Source organism: Artemia sp. Qi Xiang Cuo, chromosome 12 (genome assembly GCF_049724085.1).
Source record: "Artemia sp. Qi Xiang Cuo chromosome 12, ASM4972408v1, whole genome shotgun sequence".
Lineage (NCBI taxonomy): Eukaryota > Metazoa > Arthropoda > Branchiopoda > Anostraca > Artemiidae > Artemia > Artemia sp. Qi Xiang Cuo.
Genome location: NC_142805.1, coordinates 58,132,080 through 58,153,736, shown reverse-complemented (window position 1 = coordinate 58,153,736; position 21,657 = coordinate 58,132,080). Strand labels below are relative to the sequence as shown.

General features: G+C 34.0%; 1 protein-coding gene across 2 annotated transcripts in view; it reads left to right on the top strand.

Annotated features, from left to right (window-relative positions):
• The window catches only part of Wnt6 (Wnt oncogene analog 6), a 109,233-nt gene extending 93,229 nt beyond the window's left edge, over positions 1–16,004 (top strand). For both annotated transcript variants that reach the window (XM_089098381.1, XM_089098382.1), the window contains one exon: positions 11,113–16,004. In XM_089098381.1, the coding sequence (XP_088954507.1) occupies positions 11,113–11,565 (453 nt within the window). In that variant the 3' untranslated portion in view covers positions 11,566–16,004. The remainder of the gene's footprint in view (positions 1–11,112) is intronic.
• The last annotated feature ends 5,653 nt before the right edge of the window (positions 16,005–21,657 follow it).

Genomic DNA, 21,657 nt, shown 5'->3' with positions numbered 1-21,657 from the left:
CATTTATCTATTTTTCCAGGAGTGATTGTATTTATCTGGTTGAAGCTTTGAAAAATATTTAATTTGTTACAGTTATGAAGTATAAAGGTGTCAAATATACAGGGTTTTGGTATCAAAACTAAGTTAAAATATTGAATTAAAAAATTTTATTTTATTTTCTTAATCTTAGTTTTAATGTTTTACTTTGAACAAACTACTTTGATTATGCGTTACTTTTTATAAACAACTGCGTCTAAAGGCATTAAATATTCTGGTGTTTAATAACCAATTTCAAAACTGTCGGTATTGTTATAAAATATCCGTTCAACGCTTCTGCATTGCTCAACAGAACTGATTGCTGGGTGTTCATATCTTAGTTTTTGTAAGTAGGCTATTTTTTTGTTTAATTTTTTTAATTAATTACTTTTTCGATTTTTGTATACTTTTACTTTAATTGACCTACTTTTTTCACTGCCTTTAGAAAAATGTTTATAAGCTTCATTAAATGAAAAAAAGTGTTTTCGGCAAAAAGTAAGGAGCGACATTAAAACTTAAAGCGAACAGACATTCTTACGTATATGAGGGGGGTTGTCCCCTTCCTCAATACCTTGATTTTCACGCTAGAGTTTTTCGGCACTTTAAAAAAAGTTACTTATTGTTCTATTTAAACGACCCTTGTCTTTCAAGAGTTGTTTTTAAAGAATTGGCACAAAATTTAAACTTAGCTTAAAAAACCAGGGGTTGAGGAGGGAGAAACCCCCTCATATAAGTAATAATTTCCGTTCGTTTTAAGTTATAAAGTTGCTCCTTACTTTTAGTTGACAAAACTTGTTTTTGTATTTAATTTTTGATCGTTTTTTTAATAACACCAGGATAACTGGCTCCATCTCCATGGAAAAATCTCCCTACCCACAGAAATATCCTCTGGGCAATACAATCCTGGCGAAAATAATCCCCGGGCAATTACCCTTAGCAAATTCACACCTAAAATTGAGTCGGTAAAGGAAAAGCAAGCTATATAAAGAATTTCGTGTAGGAATTCCGGAAAATGCACCAAGTGTAAAATTTCTCCTCAAAATTTCACCTCCTGGAAACTTCCCTCTCCATGAAAAATTCACACCGAGTAAAATCCTCCAAGCAGAAAATTCTTCCTCCCCTCCCCACCCGAAAAATGTATGCATATTCCCAAAAACAAATAAAACAATGGGTAAATTTTATAGCTTATAAAGTTTTCCCCAGGGGCTGTAGGGGGTCATTTTATATCTAAAGACATAGTTATTGGGCCTTTCAACTCTGCTGAAGAAAAAAGCTATCTCAAAATTTTGATCAGACGATTTTGGGAAAAAATGGAGTTGGAGGAGGCCTAGTTGCCCTCCAATTATTTTGTCACTTAAAAAGGGTACTGAAACCTTTCATTTGCAATATAATGAGCCCTTTCTCGAAGTTCTAGTCCCACTGGATCCATACGATCACCCCTGGAAAAAAAAACAAATAAACACGCATTCGGGATCTTTCCTCTGGCAAAAATTACAAAATTCCACAATTTTTTATATATGAGCTTGAAACATCTATAGTAGGGTTCTTTGATACGCTGAATGTCATGGTGTAATCTTTATCAAAATTATATGACTTCGAAGGGTCTTTCTCCCTTTTTTTTAGAAAATCAGACATATTTTCTCAGGCTGTTAGCTTTTGATGGGCAAAACTAAACTTAATGAAACTTATATATTTGGAATCAGCATAATAAGTCAATTGTTTTGATATACCAATTGGTAACAAAATGCAGTTTTTAGAGTTCAGGTTACTATTAAGCCGGGTCACTCTGTACTTACAGTTCAGTACCACGAACTGTTTGATTACCCATCAAAATTCAAAAAGATATCATTGAAATATTGATGTTTTTCTGCGTTGCCAAAAGTAATGCATTCATAAATCTTTACAGTTTCATGAAATGTATTTATACAAATAGAAAAGGGTTCTCAATTAAAGTAAAGAGCAATTTAAAAATTTAAAATAAATATAAGTTACTCTGTATATAAGAGGAACTGCCCCTTTCTCAACACCCTGCTCATTAAACAAAAGTATTTTTAGTGATTTGAAAAATATTATCTTTCCAATTGCAAATTTTGTGAAAAAATTTGGAAAAAAGGCAAACTTCAAAGTAAAGAGTAAGGAGCTAGGGAGGAGAAAGCCCCCTTCGTAAAAAGAATAATCCGTTCAAATAGGTTGCAAATCTGTTCCTTGTTTTCAGTTGAAAAGCTCTTTTTTTATTTAATTTCGGATTGTTTTCCAAATCATTCCCAGGCCTAACCAAGATATGACTTGAGGCACCTGTCCCTTAAATCTCTGGTTAATTACTTTTAAAATGTGTAAATCAATTATTGTACGTGCATAAGTACAGTCGTAAGTTTAAATTTTCAGTTTAATTCTTGAATAAAATTTGATTATAATTTAAAAATTGGCGATGAATAGTAATTTAGGTAAAACGTCCTTGTTAATATTACTACAAAAGAGTTTCGGTTGGATAAAAAGGAGTAATATTGTTTTAATGGATAGAAATTATGTGAAACGTTTTATTCTACATAGCTGAAGCCATTACAACCTCTGCAATAGAATTTTCTTATCGATAAATGCATTATATACATACAATAATACATTGCTATGTATTACATTGCAATACTTAGTATAAATATAAAAAGAAAATAACACCATTATAATTGCTGAAAACTAAGTTCCTTGCAGTATTTTCCACCGGAAAGAAATTTCCTGGTGAGGCCGATGATGACCTGCCATGCCTTTTCCACCTTCCTGCTGGTAGAAATCGGAATATAAAATTTTAGCTGTATAGAGAAACAATTTAAATAATTCCTACTCTCCCTACCTCTCTCAACATTTATTAAAAGCCTCATGAAGAGTAAGCAGTTTGTCAATTAAAATTTACTTTTTTAGGAATGTACCCTACCCCCACCAAAACTATGACTCACCCCATCTCATTATAGCTGATGCGCAATTACAGATCGCCAAACATAGCATAATTTCATTACAAATAAAGCAAATCAACTTGGTTGAATCCAGTGCTGCCATCGTGTGGCAAAATTTCTTTTACAACTGGAAAGCCTAAAATATAGTTATTCATACTATTAAATCAATTAGCTTTTCAGAATTTTAAATTAACTGCAAATTCATTCTCTTCTGGGTAAAATCGTAGTTTTGTGCCCTAAAATAGAAAGAAAAGAATATTTTTCCCTGGTCCAATCTTTATGGTCACTTAAAAAAGAGCTTTAAATTTAGTTTGAAAGAGCTCCCTCCCAGTTATATTGGACCTTGAGTTTGATACAATTACCCTTGAGAAACAACAAAACAAATAAACATGCATTGATTATCTTTCTTGTAAAAAAAAAAATTCTAAATTCCACATTTGGAAGACTGGAGCTTAAAATCTCTACGGCAGGGTTCTCTGATATGATGTATCTAATAAAAATATTTTCAATAATATCGCTTGCTTTTTTGGGGAGGGAGGGAGGTGCATTTTGTTTCATTTTGCATGCAATTTAATTGCTCTTTTTATTTGAGTTTTTTCCTAAAAGTATTTGAAAATGAACTTATTCCTACAAAAAAATACTCCTGAAATATATTCCCTGTCACCCAACAACCAGTGATATTTTGGCGTTTGGCCGCCTGGAAAAATTTCTGCCGGCGCCCTTGAGCAGACACGTTTTGATAATATCTGAAAATATTTTTTTATTACTTGAAAGATTAAATGATAATACCTTGCAAGATTCTGTTAATAACTTGCATGATTTTGATAATACCAAGCATCGTTTTGATATTGCCATAAAGGATTCTCATTTAACCAGTTGAGATTTTGAGAGTTTAGTTTAAGATGTTTCTTCATATCAGACAAAATTTTGATAGTATCATAGAAGAGTTTGGTAATAGCTGGCAAGATTTTGATAATCTTAATAATGACATAAACGATTTGATTGCACTATGTTAAATTTGGAAACATCATGTCAGATTTGATGATATCAGACATGTTATGATATTGCCGAAATTTTTTTTTTTAATATCAGGTAGAATTTTCATAATACCACGTATAATTTTGTTAATAACTTGCAATATTTTGATTATACCGTGTAGAGTGTTGATAATTTCATGGAGGATTCTCTTTATACTATGTTAGATTTTTATAATGTAGCACAAGATATTTCATAATTTCAGGTATGATTCTGATAATACAAACAATATTTTGGTAATGCATAATGATATTTTGATAGAACCAGCATGATTTTGCTAGCATCATTCTAGATTTTGAAAATAACTTGCAAGATTTAGGGAACACCGGAAAGGATTATTATAATAAATAACAAAACTCTGAAAACACAAGACAATATTTTGTAATATTTAAACATGGATTTGATAATATCATACAAGACTTTGATAGTATCATGTAATGTTTTAATAATATTTGACAAGATTTGATAATCTTGATAGTGTCACGCAATAGTTTGGTATTACTTGGTAAGATTTTGGTAATCTTGATAATGAGAGACACGATTAGATCGCACTATGTTAAATTTGGCAATAGAAGACACGATTTAGATAATATCAAGTCATATTTAACAATATGAGACACGTTTTGATATTAACACGAAAATATTTGTTTTAACATCAGGTTGAATTTTCTTAATGCCATGCATAATTATGTTAACAAAATGCAAGATTTTGATAATAATTTGTAAAGTTAAGATAATATCATAAAGAATTCTCACTATACCATGTTGGATTTTGATAATGTAATAGAAGATATTTGATAATTTCAGCCATAATTTCGATAATATCACACAAGATTTTGGTAATGCTTGATAATACTTCGATAGTACCAGACATGATTTTGCTACCATCATTCAAGATTTTGACAATAACTTGCAAGATTTAGGTAATACCGGAAATGATTGTCATAATGTCCCACAAGACTTTGAAAATGCAAGACACGATCTTATAATATTTAAACATGATTTGATAATATAATGCAAGACTATGATAATACCATGTAAGGTTTTGATAATAATTCGACACGATTTTGATAATATTTATAATAGCAGACATGATTTTGATGGCACTATATTAAACTTTGTTAATAGGTAGCATGATTTTGATAGCACCATTTTAGATTTTGGTAATATCAGTCACGTTTTGATTGTAGCTGAAAATATTTTGTTAATGCCATTTCAATATTTTATTAATGCCAGGTAAGATTTTGGTACTACCATGCAATAATTTGTTAATCAATTACATGATTTTGATAATACCACTTCAGCTTTTGGTAATGCAATTGAGGGTTCTCGTTATATCAGGCGATATCTGGATAATGTAGTGCAACATGTTTGACAATATCAGCCATGATATTTATAATGTTATACAAGATTTTGCAAATGCCTGATAATATTTTGATAGTAATAGACACGATTTTGTTAGAACCATTCTAGATTTTGATAATAACTCGCAAGATTTAGGTAATGCTCGAAAGGATTCTCATAATATCTCACAAGATTTTGATAATACAAGATAATATTTTGTAACATTTAAACAAGGTTTGTTAATATCATGCAAGACTTCAATATTATCATCAATAGTTTTGATAATATTTGTCAAAATATTTATATTCTTGATAATAGCACAAACGATTTTGATAGAACTATTCTAAGTTTCTTTAATAGGTAACATTATATTGATAGTATCATATTAGATTTTGGTAATAGCAGTCACGTTGTGATTGTTGCTGAAGATGTTTTACTAATAACTTGTGAGATTATGATAATACCGTGTAAGATTTTGCTAATAATTTGCATGATTCTGATTACCTCGTGTGTGGTTTTAATTTTGCCATAGAGGATTTTTATTATATAAATCAAGATTTTAATAATTTAGTGCGAGATGCTTCATAATATCAGACAAGATTTTTATAATATCATACAAGAGTTGGGTAATACCTGTCAAGATTCTTATAATCTTGATTATAGCAGACACGATTTCATATTACTACGTTAAGTTTGGGTAATAGCAAACATTGTTCTGACTAACTTGCATGATTCTGATAGTATCATGTGCGGTTTTGATAGTGCCGTAGAGTGTTTTATTATATCAGTCGACATTTTCATAATGCAGTTCGAGATGTTGCATAATATCAGACAAGATTTTGATAGTATCATACAAGACTTTGGTAATACTTGGCAATATTTTCATAATCTTGATTATAGCAGGCCCGATATCATATTACTACGTTAAATTTTTGGTAATAGCAAACATGATTTTGATGACACCATTTGAGATTTTGACAATATCTGACACGTTTTGATAGTACCTTAAAATATTTTGTTAATACCATGTTAATAATTTTAATAATAACTTGCATGATTTTTTAAAAAACTTGCATGGCTTTGATAATACTACTTCAAGTTTTGATAATGCAATAGGTGATTCTCGTTATATCAGGTGAAATTTTGATAAAGTAGTGGAAGATGTTTGATAATATCAGACTAGATTTTGATAAAACCACACATGATTTTGATAATGCCTGAAAATATTTTGATAGTAACAGACAGGATTTTACTGGAACCATTCTAGATTTGGTAAATACTTGCAAGATTTAGGTTATGCCCTCGGAGCTGAATTGACGGAATCGGAACCTTGGAATCGGAGACAGAAGTGGCTGACCGAAATTGACGGAACCAGAATCGGTGAAACTGGGGCTGGAACTCGAACTGATGGAGCATGGAGCGTAATTGGAGGAATCGGAACAGTGGAAATGGGGGGGGCATAAGTGGTGGAACCGGAACTGACGGAGCCAGAATCGTTGGAACCGGGGCTGGGACTGGAATTGGGATCGGAGCCAGTAGAATTATAGCTGGAATTGCTGTAAGCGGGGGTCAGAAGCGGTGGAAGCGGAATTGGATATCACTTTATTAAAAGATAAATTCTAAAGAGTGTCTTAGGAATGATGAGGGGTGCCATATTGTGCCGGAGGGCCAGTCATAGTGTGGCACAGGGTGCCATATTGTGCCAAAGGGCCAGTTATAGAGTGGCACAGTAGCGTGAGTTGACATGGTGTATAAACGTTGAGGGCGGCTTGCAAAAACACGAACCAATGGATTTAAATCATGATTTTTAACAAGAAAATATGTGGAAATTGTCTCAAGAATAATGAGGGTTGCCATAGGGTGCCATTTTTGGGCAGTAATAGTGTTGCACGGTGGCTTGAATTGACATGGTGTATCACGGAGCACTGGCTTAGGAAAATATGAACCTATGGATTGAAAGCATGAGTTTTATCAAGAAAATATCTGGAAAATGTCTTAGGAATTATTAGGGGTGCCATAGAGTGCCAATGGGCCAATAATAGTGTGGCATGGTGGTGTTAATTGACAAGATGTATTACGGAGCAGTGGCTTGCGAAAACATGTACCAATGGATTTAAAGTATGATTTTTAACAAGAAAATATCTGGAAACTGTCTTAGGAATGATGAGGGGTACCAGAGAGCTATTCATAGTGTAGTACGGTTGCGTGAATTGACATGGTGTATCATGGAGGGTTGGCTTGCGAAAACACGAACCAATGAATTTTAAACATACTTATTAACAAGAAAATACCTGAAAAAATGCCTTAGGAATGATGAGGATTGCCAGAGGGCCAGTCATAGTGTGGCATAATGGCGTGAATTGACATAATATATCACGTCCTGCAGCTTACAGTTAAGGTTGGAGGTATTAAAAGATATTTTCGGTGGGGGGACTGAAAACTAACACCCAGTCAAAGAAGCGGAGCATTTTCATTAAAAACTCTCAAAAATATCACTTAATGAGGTTTAAATTTACCTCTAACGAGATAATACAAAATACGAAGAAAATTGTCATTCAAATATGCACTTGTCAACTAGTAATGCATAGTCTTGGCTCAAAACAACGAGACATTTTTATTAAAACCTCTCAAAAACATCTCTTCATATGGCTTAAATTTACCGATAATAACAACTCTCCCCCTGAAATTAAGTCACTTGTCTTGTGCGTCCCCCTTTTATTGACCTCTAATAAGTCACCCCTTGGGCATTTCTATTAAAAGCTCTAAAAAATACCTCTTAGTGTGGTTTAAATTTATCTCTAACGAGATTATGCAAAATACGAACAAAAATATTATTCAAATGTGCCCTTGTCGAAATGCATAATCTTGAAATGCAGAAATGCATAATCTTGGCTCAAAGAAACGAAGTATTTTCATTAAAACCTCTCAGGAATATTTCGTAATATAGCTTAAATTTGCCTCTGATAACAACCCTCCCCCTGCAATTGGTTGCTAGGGTTCCCGCCTCTCTATAATTTATGGTACATTTTGCTTGTATATTATCCTTATAAGCTTTTTCACGTTTTGTGTTTCCCTTTGCTGAGTTTTAATTACTTTTTCCCGTGATTCCATAATTTATAATGCTTGTGATGCTTAGCAATCAGGAATACATACTTTTTTCTCAAAGAAACGTGGCATTTTTATTACAATCTCTCAGAAATATCCCTTAATATGGTTTAAATTTGCCTCTAATAACGGATCCCCCTCCCCCTGGAATTGTTTGCTAAGGTTCCCACCTTTCTTTAATTCATGCTTCCTTTGAATTGTATTTTTTCCTATAACAGCTCTTTTCATATTTTGTTTCTCCATTTATTGAGTTTTAACTATTTTTTATGTGATTTCATGGTTTAGCAATGAGGAATGCATAGGTTTAGCTCGAAGAAACGTGGCATTTTCACTAAAACCTCTCATAAATATCTCTTAATATGGTTTAAACTTACTTCTTATTACAAATCTCCCCCTTCCCCTGGATTCAGTTGCTAGTTTTCCCGCCTTTTTTTAATTCGTGCCTTTTTGCTTATATTTTATCCTGTAACAGCTTTTTCCACATTTTATTTTTCCGTTTGTTGATTTTAACTACTTTTTTCTGTGATTTAGTGATTTTATAATAGTTTTTGTTATTCATAAGCTTGTATATCCAACAAAAATCTTCATTCTCTAGATTTCCTGTTCCAGGATGAATCTTGAATACGTAATCATTTACGCAATGAAATATCTAAACCCAATACTATGTAACATCTCATTGATTCAATACCTAACTTAACCTGTCTAAGTCATAGCTTTTCTGGATAGTTACACGGCTCGGAGACAATGGTTAGGAAAAACGCAAACCATAGATTTTTTCAATAATAATATTAGAAAGGCTTTCTTGGTCCAATTGTCTACTGTTCTATTCTGTTGAGGGGAAAGCTATTTCGAATCCTAATTTGGACAAAAAGCATTGAATAATAATGAAATCTCGAAAAAAAACACCTTGAAAGAAAAATGAAATTCCGAAGAAAAAATATTTTAAAGTATTAACTAACACCCAGGTGTGTATTGTCATTAAGTAACACCTCACATGTGTGCCCTCCTCAGTTACAAGCGGGGATTCCCCACTGGGCCTGAAGAAATAAATCATACGAGATTGTGTCATCCTTATTATAAGTAAACATTTCACTATTACATTACTGCCAAAGAAATCTTGAAAAATGTCTTGAGAAAAGATGTCTTAAAAGTTATCTTGAAACGTCTTGAAAAACGTCTTGAAGAAAAATGTCTTAAAAATATCTTGAACTGTCTTGAAACGTCTTGAAAAAAGTCTTGAAGAAAAAATGTTTTAAAAAGTGTCTTGAAATGTCTTGAAACGTCTTGAAAAACAACTTGAGGAAAAATGTCTTAAAAAACGTCATGGAATGTCTTGAATCGTTTTGAAAAACGTCTTGAAGAAAAATATGTTAAAAATGTCTTGAAATGCCTTGAAACGTCTTGAAAAACGTCTTGAAGAAAACGTCCTTAAAAACGTCTTGAAATATTTCGAAACGTCTTGAAAAATCATCTTAAAGAAAAGATTCCCTATTACGTAAAAACCAAAGAAATCCTGAAGTAAACAAACCCTATTATATAACAACCATCTGCATCTCTTCGAAAACATTCCCTATTACCTATAATAACGTCTTGAAGGGCTAATAGCTCCAATAATCTATCCCCTATGGGCGTTGTTAAAACCAGAGACATCACTACTGGCCGAAAAGGACAATCTATGGTAATCTCTTACACTATATCCGCAAAACAAACAAAATTACCACTGTATTTAGCACAATTTAGTGCAGGCCTTCGTAACTAAATTTTACGCAGAGTTATTCCCCATAACGATAAACGTGAAACACTGTCAAGACTTTAGCCGAAACAAATAAACTGTGGTACATTTTTACTATCATTTTTGTGAAGTATTTGTGTTTCAGAGGGATCATTATTAAAGGGGAGTCCCAAACCCTATGAGTGTCAAAAATAATCTTCGTAATTTTCTTCCTTTTTTGTTACTGCAGGAAAACACCAAAAAAAATACGATTATGCAAAACAGAAAATATGGGGTAGTTAATTTGAAAAAATACACCATTGATATTTCTGCATAAAAAACGGAAAAAAATAAACAAAAACAATAACAACAGACACGGCAATTAGTATCCTCTTTCCAGCTCCACTAAAAAAATAGAAATAAAAAATTGACTATTGTGACTATTAAAAAAAGGTAAAAATGAAAAAAGTAATCTTAATTCTGAGTTACCACCTGAAAAAAAAACGAAGTTCGATATTCTATATTACCATTTTATTCAACTTTACAAAATTTCGGTTACAAACCTTACCACTTTCGGTTCTTTTTTTACTTCTCTTTCTCCATTCTTTTTCTTTTTCTGTTATTTTTTTTCTATTGTGTTATTCTATGATTCTATTTTGTTATTTTTTGTTCTGGTATGGAGGCTACTAAATATAATTGAGATGCAATTTCTTTTGTCTCATTGGCTCATTTTTTTTATTTCTCGGGGGGGGGGGGGTTAAGCCATTTTGGTTAACTTGACTTATGTCGTCGGCCACAGTAAGGGTCACAAAAACACTCAAGGTAGATTACATCTTATTAAACACTTATGAGGGTTATTACCATTTTATTCAACTTTAAAAAAAATAATTCTTTACCACTTTCGGTTTTATTACTATCTTTTTTCTATTCTGTTGTTTTATCATAGCATTTTTTTAGGTAATTAAGAAATACATGCGACTTGAGTGCAAGTGCCACGGTTTATCAGGGTCTTGTTCGCTTCGCACATGTTGGCATAAAATGCCGTCTTTTCGTGAGGTTGGAGCAAGGCTTCGTGACCACTATGATGGGTCTTTCAAGGTCATACCTGGGAACGACGGAAAATCAATCATATCCGAGGCGAAACCCCATACCAAAGAGAACCTTGTATATTCCGAAAATTCTCCTGACTTTTGTGTTGCAAATAAAAAAACAGGTTCACTTGGTACTGTGGGAAGAAGTTGCAATGCAACATCAAGAGGGATTGATGGCTGCGAATTGTTATGCTGCAGTAGAGGTCATCACACCAAAGTAGATAGAGTAAAAAAGAACTGCAAGTGTCGATTTAGTTGGTGTTGCGAAGTGGTCTGTGATACTTGTGTGGCAAAAATTATTAAAAGTTATTGCAAGTGAAAAATATTTTTTTAGGATACAAATACGATGTTCTGATTATTTCATACCATTTAGATATATCTAATTTCAGTGTCACGAATCTAATTTTTGTTTCTTATTTTGAAGTGGTTCTGACTGCTTTTATGTTTTGGACGAAAAGATTAGTATGCATTCGTCTATAAAACCTGCTTATTAGGAATGATGTTATCTAGTGTTCTTTATAAGCAATGTCATCTGTTTGTCAATCGAGCGCAATATGTTATATGAGTTGGGTTTGGGTAGGCTACTATGAATCATAAGAAGCTAAGTTAAAAGTTCAAGCATAGTCCCTACAAGAGAAAAAAAAATTCGGTAATATGTTGAGACCTCAAATATAAGGACCCTCTTCACCATCATACTTCTAGCTGGGATCAAAGAGCTGCATCTTGTGATTATTCGCCTCATGCAACTGATTCCCAGCAGAATTAATCCTATCGCTCCAGCTTCAAGTTCTTATAATTCTAATATCACGATTCACGACACCAGGTACCTAAAAATTGTCTGTTGTCTTGTACCAAATACATGTGCCTTGGGGGCTCAGGAATTGGGTCCCTCTTGAAATCCTAAATTTTTCCGAATTTCTGGGTACTTATTGTGCAAATTATCAAATAAAATGCGCCCTGTCATTATTACCCTCCCCCTCCCCTCCAAAAAACTTAATTATGTGTCTTACACTCAGTGGCGGATTCAGGGGATAGGAGTGCCCCGCCTAACGTAGCCTAACGTAGTGTAATTTACTTAATTAACGCAAGTTTGGGTTAATTACACTTGCTCCAAACGCAAGCTTATCGGATCAACCTATTTTGCCCCCCACCTAAAAAACAAATCCCGGATACGCTCTTGCTTACACTCCTACGTCTAATCCAGTTACACTGCGAATATTATTCAGTATCTTCACAGTAGGTAGTAAAATTGAATTTATTAATTGTATTTCATAGCGAACTTACTAAATATTCACGCACTTAGCACTTTTGATTATTCGAAAAATTTAGTAGATTTATTATATTAATTTCAAAATAAAATGTTTAAATTCAACAATTTTACTCAAAGTTTATAGTGTTTATAAAGTGACTTGTTTTAGATTTATAAATTTAACGCAAAATTATCTCATCAATTCAAATTAAGAGCTTTAGATTTAAAGCTTTAGTCTAAATTTTGATTAGCGCTTCGCAAATTTTTTCTCACATCGACACTGTGAAATTGCTTGTCAGGGTAACTAGTTGTAACTAAAAAATGTAGTTTGTTTACGTAATAAATGGGATTTAATTCTGAAATAATGATAATTTTAAGGTGTATTTTCTGGTATATAAAAGCGTACTTCTCCCATATTTTGGGCATTCAGTAGAAGAGCCAAGACTTTCTTTTGGTGAAGGTTCATACGCTTAGTGGGAGTCCAACCGTGGAGGCACCAACAAAACTTGGTCGCCCCAACTGTTCGATTTGCCACTCCATGCCTTTAATTAGTGTAGCTTTTGACCGTCTGAAGGACGATGCACGTGCCCCTAAAATCAATCCCTCGATCAATCCCTGGGCTCAGCTATAAAATACTCCTTTTGTTTACTCCTCCTATTCTCAAAAAGGGAGTGTTTTACTGTTTTTTTGTGGGTGGGGGGGGGGGGGGGCTTTGAATCCTCCAAACCCTCTCCCTGGCTAAGCAATTGGACATTTAGTTTAGGAAACATAGACGTAGCCTAAAACTACGAAAGAGTAAAGATGACTATAATAAAACAAAACAATTTTGTTCAACGATAGAAAGATAAGATTTATTCATAAAATTTAAGTATACAATGAATACATGGTAATAATCCCCCAAAAGCTCCTAGGCCTATAAAGGAGGGGGGACATACGTTTTAAATCAAAAGAAAACATAGAGTATAAAGATTAAAACATTACTCACAAAAAAACTAATTAATCAGTAGTGGCAAAAATTTTAACATGATAACTAGCTTCTTAATTCTAATGGTAGAAAAAGAACATATTTGGTCTTTAACCCCATTTATTACTTCACTACATTCGTTGCCACGAAAAATGATCTTGTACGTGTTTGGTGCACTGCCTAATTCTGCCAGTGCTGTGTACTTATCCCTGTTGTAAATTTAAGTGTCTGGAATCGAAGGTAGACATAGGTTTTTACAGAAAATGTATCGTTGCACGAGTACCATAGTGAATGGCACTAGGAACGGGTTCGTTCCCTGGCGTGGCCAGTTTCTTGGTTCGGGACGCGGGTCTGTGGTGTGACCCTGTAAGCTTAGCCAGAGTCAACCCAGCTCTAAATGGGTACCTGGAGAAATCTGGGGAAGGTAAGCAGGAAGGGTGTGCGAAAGTACAGGATGGCTGACCCCCAGCTCCCCCCCCCCCATTGCACTTCCTGACTTAAGGACCACGAAACGGAGATCATCACCGCCGGTTTGGACCTTAAGGGTCTAGTACCGTCATACTTACTTTACTTACTATAGTGAATTTGATTATATTGTTAGAAGTGGGTTTTTTCTTTAAAATTTTGGCATACAGTTAGAATTTGAGGGAGATAAGAAGTCAAGATATCCAGCATGGGTTGGTTTGCAATTTTTTCCAGAGTAGATGAAGGATATGATTTTGGGAAGGCCTTCTTATATAACTCAAACTTGTGAGGTACATATAGAGAGGTACACGTCATAAAACTTTGTTTTGCGTGCTTTTGACCCCAAACCACAAACTCAAAATTTATCTGGTAATGTGGTGGGCTAATTCTTCAAAAAGTATAATGATAAGCAAAATATGATAGACATAATAATGAGCATAAAAATATGATAAGAAAAATAATATGACAAAGCATAATAATATGATAAGCATAATATTACGGGGTGTTGCCCTCCATTTTCGGGTGTTCCTGCTTGGTCCCGCTAAGAATGGCCGTTCTGAGAGTCTACTTCCCGAAAAAAGATTGAGGTGGTGTTTCTAATCCCATTTTTTCATATTTTTTTTGTAACCGTTGCTGACCCTTTAAAAGTTGTTGATCTTGTTGTAAAGGCCTTGTTGCACTGGACCAGAAGGATATTGACAAACAGTCTTTTGTAAATGGTCTCATTGACAAAAGAATTTACAAATTGTCGAAAGCTCGAATACAGGACCGAAAAATAATTCAGCAAGACTCAGAGAACAAAACTATTGCAAAAAAAGGAACATTTTCCCTATGTGAATATTTTCTTCTCATAATGAATATGAAGAGACTGTTTACGCCTTTTGCTCTTCATCGTAACGACACACTAAGGTATATTAAAAACACAATATTTATTTAAACTGGTTTTTTATCATTATGTATCGAGGCTTTGTAAAAGAGATTCATATTTTTTGTGGTTTATATTCCAAAATTGGGGAATATATAATAATAATAACAATAATAATAATAATAATAATAAATAATAATCATAATAATAATAATAATGCTTTAATTCTCCCTCAGGATACGCTACGAGGAGTACATTCAATCAATAAATACACAACTTACAATTAACAAGTCCAGAACTACCGATAAATACAACCATTTACGTCAATCGGCTAACATGGGTTAGATTTTTTCAAAAAACGGGAATAAATTTCTATATTTAAGATAATTTCGAGCCTTTTGAACTAAAAGCTCACACTTAATCTTTATTACATCTGGCGGGTCCTTTACTCCATAGATATATTTTAAAGACAATGGCTTATATATGGTTTAGCATATGTCGCACTACTTTTTTTGCGGAATGATTAACTAGCTTGTTTGAATTGGCAACACCGATTAATGAGTGCATATATGCGGCAGTTCTTGAGTTTTTCTTTACGAAGTGTGCACATTACGAAGTGACACAGCACACTTTGACTAGCATGAAGAACGTAATCCAGTGTTATCATTCGCCGCCATCCAATATAGTGCTCACTTTAGGGTTTTCCCCGCTAAAATGTTTTTTTTTGTTTTTGGTCTTCTTGCAGATAAAATTTTTTATTTAGGGATTTTTAAGGAATTGTACAAGTCTTCTGGATTTTTTTTAGGTTTTAGGTTTCTAAGAAGTATCAGTCCGAATATGTGAAGATTATGCTTCTCGGGGTTCATTATTCAGCCTTTACTTCGAAGGGATTCTCTGTACAAGGGTGAGGAAATAGCAATCAAGTCCTTACTATTCTTAAAGGTTCCAAGCCTGGGTTAATCAAATTTGTAAGAAGCGATTGCTTAATTAATTAGCCATCTTGCTAAAATGGTATGTAATGGAAAATCAACAGATCAAGCCACTAGATATTGTGGTTCTTTTTTTAGGTTAAATGAAATTATATATAGGCGTATCTTTTATGGTTATTATTCTATGACAAAAATTAGATCTAGATTGTGATTTTTTGAGGAGTTGTTTATTGACTGGATATTTAACGACGTAAGAGATTAATTTTTAATTTTTTTCTTTCTTTAAATAAACTTGTTCTTGCTATGTGTTTTATTCGCAATGGATCGAAATTATGAGGTTTATATACAGGGCTGATCATATATTTGAATAAAATATTTATTCAATATATATAAGTTTTTCGGTAATCTCCGACAGAAGAATAAAGTTTGTCTTATGGTACCGAGGACATCATAAAATTATTTCTTAATCTATGGGCAACGCTGTATCCAGAGGGTACCGGGTCTGAACCTTCCCCCATTGAAATTTTTGTCCAGCTCTTAAAAACGTAACAAAAATGCATAGAAACCAAGTTTCGATGTGCTTTTTAAGTTATTTTGTAAACCTTTCTCTAAAAAAAAACCTTTCCGAGAAAAAATCCTGGATACACCCTTATCCATAGCAGTTTCTTGGGTAGTATACTATTTTCATCAGTGTTGCCACGTTGACTCGTGAAAATGAATTAGCAAAACTAATTAGTTGAACCTAACAACACTTTCATCCGTAAAAATTCAACCATTAGCAATTCGCTGATTCCCAAAGACAAGTCCACCTTCAAAGGAAAGCTACATCTCCTTAACTTGCTCGGTGCCATATGTTTTAGCTTATTTTTTTTGTAGACTTTTCACCCTAGCTCTTTTTGCTTAAGTTTACGCCCGCTACCACCAAAACCTGCATAACTGTACTTTCATTAAAAAATTAATTCCCAATTTTTCCTGATTTTTCAAGACATATATAGTTGTGTAAATTTCGAATTTAAAAATCAGATTTTACTTCCAATGTCTTTGGTGCTTTAGTGAAGATCTTCTTGTCCCATTTACCCAGCATTCTTAGAAAACGGGCATATTGTCTAGTAAACAGCTGTTTAAGCTCCGTGTGATTGTTGTTGAACGCTATTAAGTTGATGGTTTAGCTATCGATTTTCTTATGCTATAAATAAAATTTGTTTTGTGGATAGGTGTAAGCTCAAAACTATGCTCTTGACAGAACGGTTCGTAGGACGGTTCAGCCTTGAAAGAACGGTTCTCAGAAATATGATTCGATGAAAAACGGACGTTTCGGTGAAAATTTTTTTCTGTTTTCGGAAACCTATGCAAATCATTTATAAACGAGATAAAAAGTGGATCAACGTGATGGATCAAGAACTGAAACTCGTGGGATACCACATAACATGTTACCATTATTTGGAAAGCAATCCTGCCATTTTAAATATCGGATTCTAACAAACTAAAAAATTTTAAACTAAAGATATAACTATTTTGTACATACTCAATTCTCAGTTTTGCTAAAAAAAAACAATTTTAGCTAAAATATTTTTAGGTTTAACTGTTGTAAACTTCTTTGTTTCTTATTCATCATTTCTATTTAAAATTTAATTCTGTAACTTTTTTCTTTCGTTTTTCATAACGTCACTTACAGAGATTAAATTAAAAAAAAAAGTTTTTCAACTGAAAGTAAGGAGCAACATTAAAACTCAAAACAAACCGAAACTATTTCGTATATGATGGGTTGTCCCCTCCTCTATACCTTGCTCTTTACGCTAAAGCTATTAGCACTTTAAAAAACCTTCCTATTCTAATTAAAAGGCCATTGTATTTCAGCAGCCGTTCTTTAAAATTTGAGACACGCAGTCAAGGGGGGTATTTCGTCATATACGGAATAATTTCTATTCCTTTTGAGTTTTAATGTTGTTCCTTACTTTCAGTTAAAAAAATTGTTTTTTCATTTAATTCCTGTTCGTCTTTCAAATAATGCAGGTGTAAAGTGTCTTCCTGATTTAAATTGTGTTAATAGATTAACCTAGCTGTCAATATTTTTGTTACAACTTCCGCTTGTCACGGAATCCAAGGGATTTCCTTGAATATGTGTTTAACCATAGTAATGTGAAAAGTGACTAGATTCCTAGAAAATATTCATAAACCCATAGAAAGATACGTATATATTGGTGCGTTTAGCCTTTGGATAGGGAGAGTTGAACTTATGCATTGTACGTGATAAGTATGTAAGTCAAGCTATGGCTTTGATATAAAGACTGTTTATATGAAATCTCTATTGGACTTGAATATATTGCTCTGCAGAATGGTAAACCAGTTGTAAGCACCATTGGATGGACTCGCCCAACTATTAGACAACAAAAGTAAAGCTTACAACAATGGTGTCAGAAGTGCTGTAATTTTTCGAGCCCAGTTCATCCATATCAGAGCCAGACCGATGCCATTTCATCCAAACAAACCCCAGAAGTAAATAAAATACTGGCCAGACATATTTTTATACAGGGTCGTCTGAACTTTTCACAGTCACCGCAGTTTCATCAACCGAAGCCAACCAACTTACGCACATCTCCTGTCATCTCCAGCCATCAAAGAAGAAACCTTGGAGGGATCTGCATCCAGTGAAAAACATAAAAGATGCACCAACTTACGCACATCTCCTGTCATCTCCAGCCATCAAAGAAGAAACCTTGGAGGGATCTGCATCCAGTGAAAAACATAAAGAGTAAGTGTGAGCCCTAAAGTTTTGTGCGCATAGGAAAAAGTTAGGAGTGTTTAGGCTAGCTATTTTCTTGTATCGATTTTTAATTTTTTTTTACCATGAATATCCCAGAATTAAATCCTGAAAATGATAATTTTGATGAAGTAAAAGCGAAAGCCTTTACAAAAATCATTATTTAACAGAGATAGAGCATAAAAAAACTGACTATGGTGTAGGTAATACAAATATAATATAACCCAAAAAAAAAAAAAATGTGAACCTACCCAAATACACCTTTCGAAAAGCAGAAAATTTTTCATTTTCATCCCTCGTGTCTATCAACGTGTTTTAAAAAGCGATGGAACGAGATAAATTCAATAAATATTTCTCAGTCTTAATGAATTTTTTTTCTTTTCTTTTTGGAAAAGTGAATTAAAGGGAGAAAGATAACCGTCAGGGCTGAATTCACAAAAGAAATAAGCGTAAATTGAATTTATGAAAATCAAAATGGTTTGGACTTCAACAGTAGATTGAAATTTCTTGAATATCATATTGAATTTGACTATGGTGGCATTTAAAGTGAATTTAAAAGAGTACTAATGGAACAAGAGGATCAAATAAATAACCTGGAAGATGCTTTTAAAATTGCGACCAAGTATGACAAAATTGAATTTGCGACAAAACCAACGAATGAGTTTTTTTCGGCTGCCTTATCGATTCAAAATAAGTCCCACCCCCCTCCCCCCAGGGCAAGAAGATGGGAGATGAACATTCATATAGGGGCCGGACATTTTAAACGGGCTGGGGAAGAGGGAACCGCTCTCCCTTCCGAAAGAATAGGGAAAATAATTCTGAAAGGAATGAAAATAGACAGTCACAACCCGATAGGGGGCCTGGACAGCAAAATCCATCCAGACTTTGTTATAATTGGCAAGAACCTGGGCATTTTCGAAGAAATTGCCCTAATCCAGGGAAGAATAAGGTCTCCCTGTCCCCAAACCTTTCGATACAAAGGGTCGAAAGTAAAACATGCTACGTTTGTGGTAACCGAAACCACGATAGTTCCGAATGCTGGTACAGAAAAGACCCAGATTCGGACAGGGTATCGGGAAACTAAATAGCCAGTCTAGACAGAGGGCTAAGACTGGTATGGAAAAAGAAAAGACTCAGTCTGAAACTAAGCATAATAGCCTTAATAATGAGTCACTAGTAAATAAAGATTCTGAGTATCAAAATTCCAGTAAAGAATTTTTATGCTTCTTAGGAATTTCGGATAGTTCTAAAAATTTCCCTATTTTTCATGAAGTGCTGTTGGGGGATAAGACATGTAAAGCATTTATTGATCCTGGATGCAAAAAATAATTATTAATTTATTTTACTTACAAAATAAACCAAAAAATTTTAATAAAACTAATGTAGCCTAATTTACCAACTAAAAACCACATAAAGTCCATAAGTGTTGTTATCAACGAAAACGTGACCCTATCAATACACATTTCAGATTGAATTGAAAAACAAGCTAAAGGATGGGAATTTCTCTTAGTTTAAGATTTAGACTTTAAGTTTATAATTGGATGAGATCTCTTGCATAATTTAGGTACTCAATTAGACATGACTAATAATCAAATGCGATTCAAAAGCTCAAATTCAGACAAATGTATAGGTCAATCCTATGGTAGTGTCATTTTACCAAAGGCAGTTTCATTACCCCCAATATGTTTGAAAGCTGCTGAAATTGCTCTCAGATCAATTGTTGGAAACATGGTGCCACACGGTTGTACAGTTCTTATTGAGCAAGGGGAAGGAATGGAAGGATACATAAATGCTTCAGCAAACATCGTAAGAAACGATAAATCGACAAATAGTGATTTTTAATAACTCTGAGGAACCGATGTTTCTTCCGTGGCGGACTATAATAGGTACTTTTCAAGAAATTGAAGATAATTTGATAACTGCCTTTAAAGCAGAGGAAATTAATGAATATTCTGATAATAAAATTTTCCTACCAACTTTGGGCGATATGGAATTCATATCACAGTTTAAGCTTTCACATTTAAATAATTGCAAACCCATCTGCCAGCTTTACAAAATGCGCGAACTCTCGTCCAAGTTATATAGAATATCTCTACTTCTTTTAGAAAATCCTCAATTTCATTATCGGTATTTGCCTGGTAAATACCAGTTATCTGATGTATTGAGTAGACCTGCTACCGAAACTATTGAAAGATCTAGACCTATCGAAATGACAGAAGATGAACTTGAATTTGTCGCTGCGGGCGTACATTCAAGCGAAGGAGTGGATTTCGTAGGAATTGAACAGAAAATAATGTCCAAATTACAAAGAGAAGATGAAGAATTAAATTTAGCAATAAAACTGATTGAAAAAAATGAGACTGAACTAGATGCCAGAGAAGCGTCGGGAAATGGTTCAGAGGGTCATAAGAATGGGACTGAGCTAGACGCCAGGGAAGCGTCAGGAAATGGTTCAGGGGATCAAAAGAATGTGACTGAACTAGACGCCAGTGAAGCGTCTGGAAATGGTTCACTGTTTCAAAAAATAAGGACTGAACTAGACGCCCGGGAAGCGTCGGGAAATGGTTCAGGGTGTCAAAAGAATGTGACGGAACTAGACGCCAGGGGAGCGTCGGGATATGGTTCAGGGGGTCAAAAAAATGAGACTGAACTAGACGCCAGTGAAGCTTCGTGGAAGTGTTCAGTGTAGCAACACACTCGGACGGATCTAGACGCCAGGGAAGAGTCTGGAAAAGGTTCAGGGTCGCAAAATAATGGGACGGAACTATACACCAGGGACGCGTCGGGACCCAGTTCAGGGTACCCAAAACCATGGTTAATAAAAATCATGGACGGATTACGGGTGACAAATTCAATTCTCTATTATTATCCACAGGAACAACCAGGAAAACTTCGGATCAATATAACGCCAAAAATTATTTTGCCTGGGATTCTTGTGGATTCTTATACAGAGTTGGTACACTCAAATAAAATGTTAGGAGCTCATGGCTCGGTTGAAAAAACACTCGAAATGTTAAAGCAAATTTGTATTTTTCAATATATGAAAAAAAGGTTAAAACAATATGTAAAAACTGTCATATTCGTTTAAAAAGAAATAAGGTCCCGAAGTCCATACATCCAATATTAGGGCAAACAGATACTGCAATGTATCCGTTTAGAATAGTTAGCATAGACACCG